This window comes from Cricetulus griseus, chromosome 3 (genome assembly GCF_003668045.3).
Source record: "Cricetulus griseus strain 17A/GY chromosome 3, alternate assembly CriGri-PICRH-1.0, whole genome shotgun sequence".
NCBI lineage: Eukaryota > Metazoa > Chordata > Mammalia > Rodentia > Cricetidae > Cricetulus > Cricetulus griseus.
The window spans coordinates 38,135,357-38,154,671 of NC_048596.1; the positions used below are offsets into that span (position 1 = coordinate 38,135,357).

At 43.5% G+C, this 19,315-nt stretch overlaps 1 protein-coding gene across 1 annotated transcript in view; it reads right to left on the bottom strand.

The window, feature by feature from the left end:
- The window catches only part of Klf9 (Kruppel like factor 9), a 26,748-nt gene continuing 7,433 nt past the window's right edge, over positions 1-19,315 (bottom strand). Inside the window, exon 2 of the mRNA XM_027406519.2 lies at positions 1-3,463. Within this exon, the coding sequence (XP_027262320.1) occupies positions 3,234-3,463 (230 nt within the window). The 3' untranslated portion in view covers positions 1-3,233. The remainder of the gene's footprint in view (positions 3,464-19,315) is intronic.

Genomic DNA, 19,315 nt, shown 5'->3' on the forward strand with positions numbered 1-19,315 from the left:
TTTAATCTTTATCATTTATTATTTTTATTTGGACAACTTATATACATATGTACAAAATACCTACGGTCAGAATCCTCTTTTATAATTTCATTTGATTTACAAAAACGGGACAGCAAAATAACTTAGGTCACTAATACTGTACAAAAATAAAACTGATTAAACAGTTGTAAAGATCAGTATCTTACAGTGTTACAGACCATTCATCCGCTGTGAAAGAACATCTTATCTACCCAGAGTGATGAGTACTGTGCTAAATCTATCTGCAAACTGACAAACTAATTGGTTTCTGTAATTGTAACTACCAAATATAATTCTCAAAAGAAGCGTGATGTGGAGCTTAAAGCCAGGGTGTCATTCCACAATGGTGAAGGGCTTTCTTCTTCCCTAACCAAGGAGAGGAGATATCTTAACTCTAAAACTAGTATATTTTCCATGAATGACAACTACTTACAGTATTAGATAAAACGGCTTCTCTTTCTTTTTAAACACCTGCGATCGTCTTTCAAAAAATTCAGTTTGGTTAAAAAAGTAAACAAAAATTACTATCCTGCATTTGGATTTTTATACGTTAAATCCATGGTCTTTTTAATATAAAAAGTAATTGTCTCATAGTTTTAGTGTTCAATGAACTCTAGTAGTCCTATTTGAACCATATTTCCGTGTAGTAAATCTAATTAGAATGCTGCTTCCTGTTCTGTGACGCAAAACAGGACTTATCACAAAGAATAAAAAGCCTTGAGTGTATACGTTACGTTACTAGAACATAGAAGAGAATATCAAATGTGTGTCTGTCAACAACTTGAAAAGGCAAGTAGCAACTCTTCCGGGAAGTAAATTGTGCATTTTTTTTTTTAAACAAGTTGCTGCGTTTATATCCATCTAAGTGTTTGACAAGAGCCACATACAGATTTACTCCTGAAACAATAAAGATTGTCTTTCACTGACTTGGTTTTCCTTCATTTCTTTCTGTGAGGGAAAGCTGAGTTTATACAAGTTAGCAAGTTGCTAGGCAACCTCAAACTCCTCACTCACTAAAAGGCAGCGCGCAGAGTACCCTATGCATAGCCTTTCCATGAGCTCAGGAAGAAATAGGCAGCCTAACCTATTTCATATGGAAGAACAGATGTCCTTAAAACTTATTTTGGACACAGAAATTAAAATTTGGTTTAAAATAAGCGTTTCAAAAATCTGAAACAGAGGTAGAAAGTGTTCTTTATTTTTCCTGACATGTTTTCTCGTGAGAAAACACTTTCCTTTTTTAGCTCATGGACTGCTCCCAGTCCCTAATGTTAAAAGCAGTTCTCTTGCTAGAACTACTGATACAACTCCATTGGTTAAACAGAAAACACTGTGCTAGTGATGGCTGTTGTATTGGAAGTCGGAGTCAGCTGTGCCCCACGCGCTGCAGGAGCACCCGCTGCTGAGATGGGAGTGAGCATGCGCTGGGTGAAATGTGGAGCTCGCTGCAGGTGAGAACCCCGAGTTTACACACCATGTGCAGCACATGGCTAAACTAGAGTGCACCGTAGCTCCCTGTTTTAAATATCAGATAAAATCATCAGAAAGTGGTATTTCTGAAGGAAAAAAAAAAATGTAAACATTTCCCCATGATCACTGCTGACTCCCCTCAATTGAGGTTTTTTGTTTTGTTTTCATTTTTTTTTTTTTAACTATGAAAACTAGTTTGTTTTTCTGGCCATGTAAAAGCCAAAATTAAGTTTTCAGTAAATGGCATAGGATGGATATAGTGGTTCAGGCCATTGTAGACACCTAAATAACAAGCTAAGTAGTGGTAGGGCCACTGATGCAGACAGCTGGTGATGTGATGTCACTCATGTAGGTTTCTTTGACCTGTGTTCACCAGAAGGGGCTGTTCTGCAGAGTCGCCTTTGAAATTATTGTGGTGTCTTCCCTTGGTACTACTTATAGGGGCAAACGGTTTGTTTTTGTTTTTTTTTTTTGTGTGTGTGTGTGGGTTTTTTTGCTTGTTTTTCATATTTCAGCTCCCTTTCCTTTGCTATCTCTTGCACCTTGTAGTGGGAGTCTCATAGGAACACAAGAAAGCGACCAAGAAATACCCCTCCCCACCCCAAAAGAAAACCCCAAAAGAAAACAGGCATTTCCAGGCCTGGTGACAGTTATGCACCCATTGATCAACTAACCCTAGACAGAGCCGAATGCTCTTGCTCTGTGTCCTGGTGCCATGAGTGTAATAAGATGACGTTATCAGAAAGGACGGGGAAATTCGAATTCATGAAGTTAAAATTGTTCACTTTCGCATTTTTGAAATACTACCTTCCTCCCCCTCCTCCTCCTCAGCATGTGTTTTATACATTCTGCCCTCACTCACATCTCTGCCGTGGGTTCTCAGGGAAACGTGTATACTGTAAAATAAGCAGATTATAACGTGGTGCCAAACAGAACGTCTGCTTCTACCCTCAAAGCACCCTCGGTATCAGAAAGTAAAAGTGCAGTTTATGTTCAGATAGTACGATTCATACAAAGCAGGGTTTGAAAGTTCCGGACTTAACATGACCTCTCGAAGGTTTGTCTTGATTAGTGTGAATTCGGACTCTGCTTATCCATAGACTATAAGTAACTTTTGTTTGTTTGTTTGTTTTCAAGTCTTTAGATGACAGATCATGCTGGAGTAGGTGTGCTCTTGCTTGCATAAAAGACAGCTGTGCTATGGAGGGATTTTTTTTTTTTTTTTTTAAATCTCAAAAGTTAAAGTGATTCAAGAGAGTGGTTCTGCTAAACAAACTGAAGCACACTGGTCGTTACATTAAAGAGAAGAAAACAATTCCGAGAGTCAACAAGCATCAAGGACCCAGAGTCACTGTGGGAGGCCAGGGGTCAACTCACCCAGTCAGACATATGTACACCAGTGTGAATCTTCAAAATCCTACCCCGAGTCTTGGCCTTGCCCCCTTCCTCCCACCCCCCCACCCCCAAAACAAAGGAGAAAATACCAAAAGCATTTGCCTGCCCTCCAACAGTCAAGAGACGGTTCCAAGTTGCCTCTGCAAGGGGACCAAATGTTGACTTTGATCTTAGGCTACCATGTGCTTTTTGGAAACAGTACAGGGAAAGTATCAGACTAATTGACCAAAGAGCAGTGACCTCCTGTGGCCAGCGCACCTCTGCTGGGGCGGGTTTCCACGTGTCCGTCTGTTTCCTGGGAGCTTTGTCCTTCCGGGGACCATCTCTGCCTGGCTGCCACGGGGAGCACCTCACAAGGGGCTGGCAAGAGCCTTTTTTGATCGCTTGATCATGCTGGGGTGGAACTCGGTGTGACGCCGGGCGTGCTTGGTGAGGTGGTCACTCCTCATGAATCTCTTCTCACACAGCGGACAGCGGAACTGCTTTTCGCCAGTGTGGGTCCGGTAGTGGCGGGTGAGCTCATCCGAGCGCGAGAACTTTTTAAGGCAGTCTGGCCACGTGCAGGGAAAGGGCCGTTCACCTAAGAGAAGGGAATCAAGAAAGAACACTGTTGAGAGGTCATGTCAAAAACATTCTGAAGGCCATCTATGGATGACAAACCCTATGACACAATCCCCTTGTCAGGAGTTTTATGAGCTCTATTGTGTTTCTCTCAAGACCTCAAGTCCTGAACGCTCACAAACACGTCTCAGAATGTGGCTGTATAGTTGTTCCCCGGATCCATGGGCTCCATATCTAGATTCAACCAATAATGGATGTAAAAATATTTGGAAAGGAAAAACTGTCTCATGTTTACTGACGTTTTACTGTCATTTTTCTTCATGATAGAATACACGGTGTTTACATTGTATTAGATACTGTAAGCAAATGCACTATCTAAGCAAATAAAAACTTGCATTTTAAATTTTAAAGATTCTGTATGTGTGTGTACATGGGCATGTGTGTTATGACACTCACATGGAGGTCAGAGGACAAGTTGTGGTGTCAGGTTTCTTCTTCCATTTTTACTGGGGCACTGGGATTGGATTCCGGTCACCAGACTTGCACGGACGTGCTACCTGCTCAACCATCCCACCATCCGAAATGCTCACATTTTTGTTCAGGGCTTTGCACCTGAGGATCCTGGCATGGAAGGGGGTGGGGGCTTGGTCCCTACACCAAGTCCTTAAAGAGGTAATGGGGACTAAATGAGCTCACTGGGTGTGGACCTTCACCCCATGACTGGTGTCCATGTAAGGGGAACAGGCAGGGCCATGAGAACAGTGAGAAAGCAGTCACCCTCAGACAGACCTCTGTGAACATCCAGACTCCAGAGACAAATGTTGACTCAACCATCCGTCTGTGGTTCCTTCTTCTGGCAGCCCTGGCAAGCTAGGCTATGGGGAAATCACTGAGAACCCTCTAAGCAAATAAGCTCAGTACCTGTACCCAGTGATCACTCACTCACAAGTCTTTTTATACCCCTTCTAATTTTATCCTGTGCAATTGTTGGTTTCATGAGATCTTCAGATCAGGCCAAAGACCGAGCCCTTTGCTCCATTTCCTGGCATTGTAGAGATGAAAGTAAGGAACTGAGAGGCCACCTTCCCTCCCACAACAGGCACTTCCCTTAGACCTCCCCAGGACTGTAGCCACCTAGCATCTCCCAGCAAGTCTGATGATAGGAAGCCACTACCTGGGGTGGCAGCCTGGCAGCGCTTGAAGATAAGCTGCACAGAGTCTTCATTGTTGTGAACTGTGCCCTCCTGCAAAGCTGTCTTCTATGTCACAATGTCTCAGCACCCAGCTGTCACTGTTTTACCAGCCATCTCTTCCTCAGATTAAACAGCCCCAGTCCCTCCATCTTCCTCCCATTAAGTGAAGACAGAGGGCTAGGGCTACCCATTCAGTTTCACTGGCTTCTCATGGGGTTGTCGTCCCCCCCAACCCCGCCCCACACATGGCGGCCATCATACAGATGAGAAAATGGAGATTTGGAGGGTTAAGTTACTTGCTCGGAAGCCAGGAGCTCACTGTCTGCCTGATGTCAAGCTCTGGGCTTCTAGCTACTCACTCGGCTGTCCAGTGCTCACGGGTCATGAGGACTTGGCACTTTTCTATATCCCTCTAGGTTCTGACTGCTTTCTTAATGTTGGAGTCACACCAAATCATGCCACACCTAGAATGCAGTCAAATACATGTTCATGGTAGCATCAAGAGATAGCCATCCCTTACACAACCACCAAGATACTAGCAAGGGGCATGGGACGGTGTCATCGCACCAGAAGGATACATACCAGCACAAAAGCAGTCTCTGCTGGTTAAGACAAGGACCTTAGTTGCTCTTCCAAGTACCTGTCATCACCCTGTTCTGAGACCACCTGCCTGCCCTTCACACTGTTCCAAGCACAGTCCAAACCAGCTGCTTTGTACACACAGGCTCCTGTTTCCATACAGCTCTCCAGACAAGCCTTTGGTAGGCGTGAGGAGCGATCATTTTCACTCCTGTCCCAGGCATGCTGGAAGCTGGAAAGACACTGCAGAGTCTGGGAGCTGTCCAGCACGACGCATCTGAGTCATCAGGACGTCACTCTCTCCCTTCTTCACCTGCACCGATGAGATGCAGAAATAATGAAGCCGAGCTAGCCAACTATACCTGCTACCTGCAGTGTTTTCTACACTCCAAGCAGAGCCCAGGTCTAATACTGCACAGCCTAGTCATTCTTAGGGGAACTCAACTGGGCAAAGCACAACTACATGCAAGCTTAGGCTAAATCCTTACAGCAAGAATGCTGGAGCCAACCACAGGTGAGAGCAGAGAACCAGGAGCGATATTGCACAGATTTCCTAAGGGGGTCAAGAAAAAAAAGGCAGCCAGAAAGCTTACACTGAACAGTCCAAAGCAAATCCAAAACAAGCAAAAACAGGGGCTGCAAACTCTTGCTGAACAAAAAGCATTGCACCAACTTCAGCAGATCTTGGAGCATAAGTTGAAATTCAGATTGTAACAACTCTATGACTGAGCTTCTTGTGGCAAGAAAAATATTCTATGCAACTTTTGTATTACCTATTTGCCCAGAATTTATGGAATGTCCAATACCAGTGTGTGTGTGTGGGGGGGGGTGGGCTCCAAGACCCCTACCCCAACATAGATACCACAATCTTAAGACTTATTAAGTCCCTTATAAGATTATATATTTTATATTTCCATAAACACATCTTATATATTTTCAATGATCCCTGGGCTACTTATTTAAATAGTTGTTATATTTCATTGTTTAGGGACTAATGACAAGGAAAAAGATCAATACATGTTTAGTAGAAATACATTTTTCACGATTTTTTTTTTTTAAGACAGGTTTTCTCTGTGTAACAGCCCTAGCTGTTCTGGAACTCACTCTGTAGACCAGGCTTTCCTGAATATTTTTTATCTGTATTTGATTGAGTCAACTGATATGGAACCCACAGATTTGGGACCAGGGAGAGGTAGGGGTGTGTGTGTGTGTGTGTGTGTGTGTGTGTGTGTGTGTGTGTTGGGGATGGAGGGGGCGTAATTTATTTCCAGACCACTAATATTGACCAAAAACCTTCTCAGAAGCAGACTTCAGAACTAGTCTAGAACTAGGTTGCAGCAAAGTCCTAACTGCAAAAAAGCATCTATAGGGAAATGTTTTTGTAAACAATGGTATGTTAAAAATATAATAACAGTCAGATGGTGGTGGTGCGAGCCTTTAATTCCAGTACTTTGGGAGGCAGAGGCAGGCAGATCTCTGAATTTGAGGCCAGCATGGTCTACAGAGCTAGTGCCAGGACAGCCAGTGTTATGCAGAGAAACCTTGTCTCAAAAAATATAAACAAACAAAAAGATGAGTAAGTAAAATAACAGAAAATAAGAAAGCAAGCTGAGCTTGGGATCTCAGCATCCAGGATATTGAAGGAGAATTTTGCATTCATAGTAGCCTGGGCTACATAGTGTGACTCCTATCTTTCAAAATTACACACACACACACACACACACACACACACAATTCATATTATATAATGGTGAAGATATAACATAGAATTCATAGAATAAGCTTCAAGCAAAAGAAAGACAAAAGCTCTTGCCTTTATCCTTGTGACCTCTATCTACTGCTCTATGAGGCTCAGGAAAAGCATCGAGAAAGCCTAAAATAAAGCTTTTGTCTTCCCAGAGCTTGTTAGTGAAGTGGCTTTCTTGGCAGCAGATCACATGGTTTAGCTCTCTCGCTGACACCTGTAGTTATAAGTCAACTGAGTCAGGAAAAGGAGGGGTTAATCCCATGATCTGTGCCTCGATCCAGGGAAAAATGTTGGCAAAGCTGCCAAGAAAGGGACTTCCCTCATTTAGAAGATGGCTGCATGCTGGGCGTGTTAGTGCACGCCTTTAATCCCAGTACTCCTGAGGTTGAGGCAGGCGGAACTCTGTGCGTTCCCAGTTAGCCTGGTCAACAGAGTGAGTTTCAGCACAGCCAAGGTTATCACACAAGGAAACCCTGTCTCCAAAAGCCAGTAAGAAAAAAGAAGATGGCTAAGAGAAGTGTCACAGTGGAAAGTGTCTCCAATCAGGAACAGTGTTCATGCTCACACTTACATAGAGAGGATTTAAAGGGTACATAGGATTTATTCTCATGAGACTCACTTCCAATATGGCTAATCACCATTTGTCAATCTTCCCATTGCACCTAATACAGGTGCTGTCCTTGAGGGGCCTCCTCGTCCCTGAGTGTTTCAGAGAGAAGAGACTAGTCCAGACTTCAGAGCAAGGCCAGAGCCAAGAGCAGCCTTTGCTGAACTCATTTCACCTGTACACCAAAGCTGGCAGCTTACAAGCAGTTAACAACTCGAGCCACAGCTGTAGGCTTGGGTCTTCTTATGGAGTACGTTTAAAAAAAAAAAAAAAATCAGTATTTTGGAAAAGCATCCAACAGGGCTGGCTTAGCAACCTACAGCCCACAGACCAGAATTGGCTTGCCAAAAGCCAGGACCAAATGGTAAGAAAAAGAGAAGGGTGCCCCGTGTCAGAGAAAGTGGCATGAAATCCGCATTCATGTCTTATCTGGATCCTGGGTTGTGGTAGGGTCCACAGTCATTTCAAGAGTAATATCCTCTTGACAAACATGTAAACGAAACACGATAAAATCAGCCAGTGGTGTATGTGTAGGCCTGCCTCTGTATGGAAACCTACTTACTGTTTTCTCCTCTTCACCAAAGTGAAAAATGTGCACAGAATCTATTATGGGATACATGATGATTATTTGTGAATGGCAGAGACAAGATGCCATTGACCAAGTGATCCGAGGTGTAAAACAGAAGCCAGGCATGGTGGGCACACTTCTAAACCTGACTTTCAGGAGGCTGAGTCAGGAGGCTTGCCACAAGTTTCAGAAAAGCCTGTGCTGTATAGCAAAAGTTCAACTCAAAGAAAAAGAGAAGGAAAGGGAGAATGGAAAATCATTATGCAGAGAGGAGCACATGAGGCTGAAGAGAACAGAGACCTTGCTGAGAAGGGAAAGCAGGCCTAGGAACTGTGACCTGTCATATCCCAGTTACACTCTAAGGCGGAACCAAGTCAGGCTCACTCCACTTCCTGCTAAGGTCAAAGGGCAATGGCCAGCCTTCTCCATGGTACTCACAGCAAGGCAAGCATCAGTCAGTGGGTCCTTAAGCCAGTCTGTTAATGAGAGTTACCATTCTCCTGGGGGAAAAGCAGGCTTGTGCTGGAGTTTGTTCCTGGTCTTCTCAAGAAAACACACCCAGAGGCAATAACGCAATAAACTCTGCCTTCCTGGAGCAGAGCTGCTGCTAAGAGCCCAAGTTGCCGAATTCTCGTTATTTATATCACACTCCCCGCCCCTCTCAGCACAAGCTACCACCCGACTGACAGACTCTTCAGAGTATAAAATAAACTTGACCATAAAAGTGACTGAACTTGGCACAACATGAGCAACAGACTTGCTCTGTGGAGACAATCAGGTCTCTGGAATGCTCTCAGGCCCACAGTGGCAAGAGACAGGCCAAGGAGGGCCTTCCAGTTACGCTCACAAAGGGTCCACACTGCTTCTCAGAAGGAACTTTCTGGTTACTAGCAATCAGTCAGTCCTAATGGACTGGATCTCGAATGTGTCTCAGAGGTTCCGGTGTTGGAGGCTTGGTCCCCTGCTGATGATCTATTAAGAGGTGATGGGTCGGCTTTGAAATGGAGCCTCATGGGAAAGTTAGGTCATTGAGGGTATGTCCTCAAAGGACATATTGAGGCCCTGGTCCCTCTTCTCACCCAGTTTTTCAGCTACCATGAGGTGAACATTACTATCCCCCACACTTCCACTATGATGCACTGCCCTGCAGGCTCAAAGAAACTCAGGCAACCAACCATGGGCTGAATCCTCTGAGACCATAAGCCAACTGATACAGCCAATGGCAAATATAGCTCATTCTTATCGGGGAAAGTCCTGAAGTGAATGGAGCTGAGACTCCATATATGAGAAAGGGGCAGGGTGCTTGGCGGTACACAGCCTGTCCGCCAGCCCTTCCCAGCCCCATGCTGGCTCCCCTGTGTTCTCAGTCAAGGCTGCCACTGAGGTCCGAACCAGAAGTCACAGAGGCCTCTGCCTTCAATCCCTGGTTTTTCTCACCTTCTCTTCCTTAGCCAGAGAGGGCTCAAAGGGGGTCAAGGTTACAAAACCAAAATCAAATGCTCTCACTGCTTCTTTCCGGCCAAAGCCAACCAACCTGGTAAGAAATCTAAGAGAAGGAAGCTTCCTTTGCAGAACAGAACTCTACCAGTGTCAATCAAGAATCCTAGCTTCCTCCAAGTGCATAAAACCAAGCCTGCTTCTTCAAGAAAAACAGGTTTGTTTTTTAACAGCAAAAAACACACTAACAGTCTATGGAAAAAAGGATAATTTGGCATTGGAAAAGACATTACTGCTATGCACTTACAGATGCACACCTTGATACATGCAAAACACTTGATAAAACTTAATGTTCCTCGCTAATGAAAGCTTTCGGGAAAACAGAAAAAAAATTACTTAACAAGTTTAAAGAACAAGAATCTGAAACCTTCCTTCAGCATACACCAGTAATAAAATAAAAGTCCACAGCCATCAGGGAACACCTGCCCTGTCATTACAATGGATCTCTGTTTGGGAAATGGGAGTGGATGCAGTTAGGTGAGGAAATAAGAGTGAATGAAGTCTATGATTTGCAGTTGATACTCTTTTTGACTGAAAAGTCAAGATAACTGGGGGGGGGGGGGTTCCCCATCTATGTTGCAAGAGCAGGAGCTACTGCTCTGTGATGAGCTGCTCAGGAGCAGTCAGGATAGACCTAAAAATGAAGGCTCAGGACCTTCACAACTATACCATAAGAATCAAAGAAAACACATAATGGAATAGCTCTCATGTCCTCAAAGGGTGAAGATTGGTGGTGGGACACCACAGTTCTGCACAAACTCATCCACGACATTCACACACATTGTACGAATTTCTTTTTCTTAAACTTGACAAATTTCTGAAGTTCACTTTTTCAGAATAAGAATAAATATGCCTGGCTTGCCAGGAAAATTCTGCAGAACAATAGTACTTGCAAGACTACTTATTAAAATATATTATTAAAGCTATAATAATTAAGATTGCTAGACACCAGCTCAGCAATAGAGCAGAACTGAAAACAAACCCAAGAATCCATCGGGATTGAGTGTATGATTTAGCACATGGTTAAACCTAAGACTCTATAGGGATTTTGTATATGGTAATGGAGTATTTCAAGTCAGTGACTATATATATTGTTTTCATTATAACTGGAACATCAGACAAAAAATTAAATCTGTACTCCTATCTTATATCTTTTACTTAAAGGAATTGTAATGGCTTATAAGGGTAAAACTAAACAAAATACAGATCAATGTTTTGAATCATGGTGGACTAAAGGCTTTCTAAACCTAAAGCCAAAACAAAATTTAAGGATATTTTTTCTTAGATTTTGTTTTTGAGACAGGGTCTTTCTCTATGTAGTCTAGTCTGACCTCAAATTCACCATGCCCCCTGCCTCAGATTCTTATGGCAACATATATGTATGAAACTTTATACACATTATAAAACCTTATGAAACAAAACGTGAGCCATGAATTCATGAAATTATAGCACATAACAAAGAGTAAAATCTATAATACAATTAGGAACACTTGCAAATCAAATAGCAGGGGGCCGGCAAGATGGCTCAGGCAGTAAAAATGCTTGCTATGCAAGACTGGCCACCAGAGTTTGATCTCCAGAAGCAGTAAAAGATAGATGCAGCAGTTCACATCTGTAATGGCAGCATCCCCAGAATGATGGGCAGTAAAGACAAAAGAATCACTTAGAAGGCGGAAGGCCAGCTTGCCTGTAGTATGCAGCAAGTAGAAACAAGATACTCCACCCTCAACATGCTGAAAGAAGGAAACCAATCCCTAAAAAAACCTACACACACACACACACACACACACACACACACACACACACACACACACACACTTTACAAAAAAAATTTTTTTAATAGGGCTAGAAAGACAGCTCAGCGGTTAAGAGCACTGGCTGCTCTTCCAGAGGACATGGGTTCAATTGGAAGCACCCGCATGGCAGCTCACACCTGTCTGAAAACTCCAGGTCCAGGGGATCTGATGCCTTCACACCAATGCACATAAGATAAAGTTAAATAAATTATTAAAAACATTTTAATAAATTAACAAGACTCTACACAAAGTACTACCGGAAACTATGGAAAGCTGCAAGGGGGAGAGATGATATTCCCCAAGGAAGAGCACATCAATTGGTTTTCCAGGGTCAAAGGGTCAGCCCTGAAAACATATATATAAGTAGCTTTATACAGACTAAACAGGTTTTATTTAGGCATATATATATATATATATATATATATATATATATATATGTAATAACAGCTAGTGAAAAAAAGAGGCCACGAATTTGATGGAAAGAAGTGAGGGACATATGGGAGGGCTTAAAGGGAAAAAAGGAAGGGAGAAATGTAATTACATTATAATATCAAAAATTAAAATATATATGTAACAATATCCTGATGGCTGGAGATACAGCTCAGTGACACAACACTTGCCTACTATGTGCAAGACCGTGGGTTTGATCAGTAGCACATATAAACACACACACACACACACACCTGGGCTAGGAAGATAGTTCCATCTCTGGCACATGCTTAAAAAAAAAAAAATAAAAGCTGGGTATAGCAATGTGGATGTATAATCCCAGCATTGGGAAGGAAGACACAAGAAAGCCTAAAGTTTGGTAGTCTAGCTGAATTGGTGAACTCCAGGTTCAGTAAGACACAAGCAGATGTCTGTGAGTTCAAGGCCAGCCTGGTCTACATAGTGAGCTCCAGGACAGCCAAAGAGAGACACCACCTCAAAATTAATTAAACAAGGGAGGGAAAACTGGTCGGGATGTATTGTATGAAAGAATAAAATTTTAAAAAGTGAAGACTAAGAAGGACATGAGGTCAACCTCTGGCCTTCACTCTAGTGTGCACACATGTACTTGCACAGACATGAACACATACATACATTCTCATACAAAATAATAGCCTAATGTAATAAAAGTGGACAAAGATGTAAATAGGAAATTTACAAGAGGTACTAATGATCAAGCAATACTATATAACTAGGCATGGTGGGGGCACACCTGTAACCCTAACACTCTGAAGGTTGATGTGGGGGATATAGCCATAAACATAAGGCCTGATTAGACTACACAAGCGAGACCTTATCTCAAAAATAAAAATAAATAAATTCAACCTTACAAAGTCATCAAAACATGTTGACCAAGGCACCAATGAGCCAGGGATGGTAGCTCACATCCCAGTACTTGGGATACTGAGGCAGGAAGATTGCCATGGGTTTGAGGCCAGTTTGAGCTACTTAGTAAGACTATCTCCAAATTATAAAAAGGGGGAGAGAAAAAGAGGTTGGGGTATGGCTCCTAGCATGCATGAAGCCTAAGGTTTGATCTCCAGAACCACAGAAACCAGTCATGGTGGTTGCAGCACTGGGAAATAGAGACAGGAAGGTCAGAAACTCAAGCTCATCTTTACAGTGAGATCTAGTGAGCTTGAGGTCAGCAGAGGAAGAAAAGGAGCAGCCATGCCCATTCTCCTGTGCTTTCATGTGCAGATAAAGACAGACAGACAGACAGATATCAAATATTTAAAAGAGCATGGTGACATATTACCTGCAACCCTAGCATTTAGTAGTAGGCTACCACAGGAGACTTACAAATCCAAATCCAGCCTGGTTTGCACAGTAAATTCTAGGCTAACTGAGTTATGTAAAGACATTGTTTCAAAAACAAATAAATGTTTTCTATGTGAACATATACATTTACTGAAAACGATGATGCATTTGAGCTTAAGCTATTCTACAGATTATCAAGCAGTATTCCAAGATTGTTTGTTGTGGCACATGCTTATAACTCAGCATTTGGGTAGCTGAGACTACAGTATAGAGTTTGAGACCAGTTTAAGTAACATAGTGAGACTCTGTCTCAAGAAAAAAAAAAAAAAAAAGCCAAGTGCATCTCAGAGTCTAAGGCCAGCCTATACAGTGAACTCCAGGCCAGTCAGGGCTATGTGTTGAGACCTTGCCCTAAAACAAAACAAAAAACCCACCCCAAACAAACCAACCAATGTGTTCTGTGGGAGCATAGATGTGTACTTCCTATGAAGAAGTTAGTGAGTACTCTAGGTGTCTTAAGACATGAAGGGAGAAGTCACTGTTTCCTACTGAGACAACTCATTAGAACCTTTTGGGATATACGGCTGCTGTCTGCTGTCTCACACTTCCCACACCTCCTTTCCTCCCCTTTCCATATATATGACCTAGAAATGGCCCTAAACAAGAACAAACAAAAGACACCCCTCCACCTGAGTGGCATGTTATGTCCCCCAATCGGCAAGGCTGTCCAAGAACACGGCCTCACTCATGGTGGCTGACGTGACCGGGTTCCACACAGACCTGCCCACTTCTCTGGATGTCCACTGACACCTTCCTCCACCCATGGAACATCTGCAGGACACAAACACAGCTACCTCCAGGCTCCAGTGCTCTCATGTGCAAACCCAACCCAACCCAACAGTTTGGGAACTTCTCAGACAGAATCCCATCATCTTCTACATAAATCACTTTCATGAACACTGGACTCAAATATCAAGGCACCAACTGTCTCCTCACCAGAAGTACTGTCACACCCAGGGATGTTCTGAATGAGCAAGGATGCCTGGCAGCCTCTGAAGGAACAACCCTGTCCCCACGGTTACTGATCTCAGTACCAGCTGCTCCACCTCCCTCCTGCAGCCTTTGTGGTTTTATGCCTTTTATGTTTTTTTTTTTTCCCTTTGATGTGAGATATTAGTGCTCACTCTGTGGGTACCACCCATACTGCGGGTATCTGTGGGAAGGAAAACAGCTTGTGCTCCAGTGTAGACTCTTTAAAGGAAGTGGGTGTGTCCCAAGGCACACTGCATGACAGTCACTTGCTATCTGTGGAGTAAACCTGCTTGCTATTGTTTGCATGAACCCCACACTCAATAGATCCGTGAGAAACAAGATTCGAGTCTGCAGGTACTTAGCACACCAGGAACTGAGTCTCGTGGCCTCATCTTGGAAATCCTAAAACCCATGCAGAGGCAAAATAGGAACCTGAAACATATTTTTTAGCACAAGAAAGATCTGCATCTTGGTAGGCTTCACTAGAAGGCATTATTTAAGTCAGTCACAGAATTTAGAGCTGGAAGCTCCCAGCTATGCTCCAAAGGCCCCACGAACACACAGCTGGTTCCTCAGAAAGCAGATCCCAGCTTCCAAGTGCTGGTTCTCAGGTCAGCCTGACTCCTCCTACCTCCGCCCAGTCTACTGTAGATGTGAGAAATGAATGGCTGAGTGGGCCTCAATATCAAACAAGAAGCGAATGCTCAATAACGATCTCAGACACGTGGATTCTCTTCCTCTCACTGATTTCTAACGGTCAGGTTTCAAACAGCCAGCTCAAGGGGCAGGTGATTTGCTCACGGACACTGCAGAGAAGTGCATGACCAGTTTAAAACCCAGTTCAAATGCTTGCTTCAGTTTTGTGACTACCAAAGAGATACAAGAAACCAGCTGAGGCTTGAACTGAATAGAAAGAAACTTTCATGGCGGATTTTGCTTACTATCTTCCTGTTTCTTCTTTCCACATGCATTATCAGGGGACAGGTAGCATTGTTAGGGCAATTAAGTGGCTATCCTGCCAGCTTCATGTTTCAAAGTAACATATTAAAAATGTAGAACACCAAGCCTGGAGCTGTGGGTCACATCTGAAATTCCAACGTGAGCTGAGGCAGGAAGAGGGATCAGGAGTTCAAGGTCATCATTGGCAGCCTAAGGAATTAAGACTAGGCTAGGCTACACAAAGCTCTGTCTTAATGTTAACAAAAACCTATACACCCTAAGCTTACTTTCCCTGGATTTGCCAGCACTTCCAAGACCTTGGAGTACACATGCTCCCTGACCTACGATGGCTCTGCCTAGAATCTAAGATCTATGCCTTAGATAGTTCATTTTGTTGTAGTGCAGAAGCAACAGGCCTCAGCAGAGACTGTACTTGGAATGTGATCTTTTCCTGGGCATGATACCCTCTGCTGATGCTGGGCAGCAGTAAACTACAGTCCCCAGCCAGCCACAATCAGGAAGGAAGCCCTATGGTCCATAGTGGGCTAAGCTAAGTTATATTTGAGGCTTACATGCATCTTTTTCTACCTTCTATGTTATTTCCAACCTACAATAGGCTTGTGATCAGCACAGGGATTCAAAGAACAGCCAGCATCCACGCAGACAATAGAGGTCTCTAGGGAGCGCCAGAGGTCTTCACTTCCTTTTACAAACAGACCAGGAAGTGCTCAAGAAAAGCTGTCCTTGCCTAAACAAGCCATTTCTATAATTCCAGCAGTTAGGAGGCTGAGGCAGAAGGATCCCCTTGTGTTTGAGGCCTCTCCAGAATGCAAGCAAAGCTTGTGGAAGCTCAGGCTAGGCAGCCCCCACTAATGTCACCTGAGGGGCTGGACTCCTGTGGCCAGGTGGGTCATTCCTCTATGCAGACCCAGGTTTCCTCTTTTCCAAATGGGTAAAGAAGGACTAGATGCCTTTGGAAGAAGACAGAGTCACAGATATCACTCCTGTAGCTGCTGTGCAGAAGCCCTCTTCAACACAGGGTATCAGTGAGGATAGGACACACAGTGGGTGTGTGTGACAGTCAGTGGAGACCACCAAGCTTCAGGAAGGCTTATCACATGGATAACCTGTCACGATGCCAGAGCAAAAGGTGAGCCAGCACATTCCACATGAGATATCACTCGAGGGAAGAAAGGCAAAGGACCCCCAAATTAGAGCAGCTGTTTTGAACTTTAACCTAGAAAGACAATACAGTGCAATACATTAACAAACCATTTCTAGAATTCCAGCACTTGGGAGGCTGAGGCAGAAGGATCAACTTGAGTTTGAGGCCAGTGTGGGCTACAGAAGATTGTCTTTTTTTTTTAAGATTTTATTTATTTAATATGTATACAACATTCTGTTTCCAGGTATATTTGCACACCAGAAGAGGGTACCAGATCTCATAATGGATGGGTTGTAAGCCACCATGTGGTTGCTGGGAATTGAACTCAGGACCTCTAGAAGAATAGCCAGTGCTCTTAACCTCTGAGCCATCTCTCCAGCCCCCAGAAGATTGTCTTTAAAACAAACCAACAAACAAACAAACTCACTGACCCTAAATAGAAAAGTGACCAAGAACTCCTAAGCTAGAGTTATTTTCCAACAACAGAAATGGGAAGGCTAGGGCCTGATTAGCTATACCCACCCTACCAGCTAGCTAGGCTATGACAGATGAAGCCTGAAAGTGAGAGCTGATGCTCTACCATCACTTGTCTCCAGCTTCCCCTCTGGGGCCTGAACAGTGCTGGTACCAGGGCATGGCTGTGGAGACAGTCTTACTCCACACAGGTCCCCATGAAACAGCCTGAGCCACTAATTCTTCCCCAAAAAAAAAAAAAAAAAAAAAGAGTCACAGATTACACTGGCTTAGTGTTTATCACCAAAGACTATGAAGTATAGGTCTGAGCTCTCCAAACACGAAGCAGTACCATGTCCCCACAGGAGCTGGCCAAGTGACCCAAGCTGGCCTTGGATGCTCTCAGAAGCTGTTCCTTCTGTCTAACCCTTTCCAAGTGCTCAGACTAGAGGCATACCCTTCACACCCAGCTTCATTCTGCTATTGTCTTTGAAACTGTAGTGTTATAAAACTACAATGGAATATGGCAGCCCAGGAATTGAAGTTATGTATGTACATTTGAATGTGTGTGTGTGTGTGTGTGTGTGTGTGTGTGTGTGTGTGTGTGCGCGCGCGCGCGCGCGTGTGTGCGTGTGTGTTTAAGCTCTATGTTCTGTTTCTTGTATTTATCGTGCTATTTCTGTTGCGTACTGTGCACACTGAAAGGATTTGGGGATCTCAATGGGAACCACTACATCAATGGCTCATCTTTACCCAGACCTTATCTATTAGCACCGTGGATAGTAAATGTTCATGTGAATATGATTCACTCCTCCAAGCACTGAAATGGACAATCTGGAGTGAAGATCTTGTAAATACCCTTGAGATTACACTGCTGCTGATAAACCTGGCTCATGTGAATCTTTTGGTCTTAGTCTCCTGAGCATCTATCTCCTCAGGAGGGCCTGTGGGTGGTGTGTGAGCAGGTGCAACACATGTTGAAATCACCTGTTCTCTGCAAAGTCCTTCCTGTCTGTTCACTCATGGACCATCTTTTCCACTAAGCTCCAGAGAGCAGAGAAAACAAATGATGCTCTTTGGTGCATCCTGCTTGCAAGCTAAGTGGACATAGGTATTTGATTTGCCTTGTCTGGCCTGTATTACCTCTTCTTGTAAGGAACAGAGAGCACCATTTTCCTCCTGCAACCAATCCTTCCTCTGAGTCCTTGTAGTTCAGGAGCTGAGCCCACACCTTCAGACTTGAGAGGCTTGGACGTGATGGAACCCAGTCCTGCCACACTGACAGTTATTCATAAGGGACACACAATTTAGGCTCAGCCGTGGTTAAATGCCTGGGTCATTTGCTGGAATCATTAGGAATGGGAAGTAGTCTTTCCGTGTGTGTGGCTCTGCTGAATTGGCAGGAAGTGAGTCTGGTGTTGCTTGGCAGCCATTTTAGCACCATTCAGAGAGAACCAGCTCATGAATGAAGCCAGAGCCAGCAACAGGGTGGCAAAGCCATACAGAGAAGGGACAGAGAGAAAAACACTGAATGTCTGGATCCAGCAATGCCTGAACCTAGAGCTCTATTTTCAATTTAAAAAAATAAATTAATTAAGCTTTGCTACGTAGCCTAGGTTGGCCTCTAACACAAGGCAGTCTAATGCCCCAGCCTAGCAAGTGTTGGGATTACAGGTGTGAGACACCACTTGTAAAGCACTGTTTCTACTAAGCAAGTCTATGCACTTTCTTGCTTGCAAACTGTGTATGGATCCAAAACCCAAACCCTGCACATGTGGCTCTGGCCTATAATCTCCATTCTGAAAGCTGAAGCAAGAAGACCAAGAACTTGAAGACATCCTAGATCACATAGTTTCAGTCTGGCCCGAGCTATATGGCTAGACCCTGTCTCAAAAAAAAAAAAAAAAAAAAAAAAGCAAACAAAATAAAAGCAAATTGAAACAATAATGACAAAATAGATTTTTTTTTTTTCTGGTTGGAAGTAAACAATTTTGGATGACACAGTCGTTGTCAGTAGTTCTGTTGACTTTCCTAACCAAGGCTCATGAAAACCATCTTCACATCAGAGCTGGGACACAAAAGAAGACAGCTCACGATGGCTTTAGAACCACCAAACACAAAAGGGCCACAAAAACCACAGAATCTCTTCTCACTGGGAGAAAGCCATGGGTTTAAGGTCAACAGCCCTCACAATACAACTCTTCAAAACTAGAAATTTAGTTGGAATTCCCAGCATAACTTGGACTAGGTTAACTAACTAGTCTGATTCCTCCTAGTAAATAAGAAAAACAGTACACTTCTATCTCGTGGGATTGCTGTTTAGCCCTAGAGCTGACATACTACACACTCAACATGGCACTTGCGAAGTCACAATGGCTATCAACTTTTAACACACCTTTCACTTGCGTCACTCAGTATCATCTAATGCTACTAGTTCCACCTAGAATTTTAAACAAGAAGTTCTAAGACTCTCAAAGGTTTCTGGGATCTATATGTAAAGCATTTACTTTAATTGTAATAATTCTCAGACAAGATTAGCATGCTAA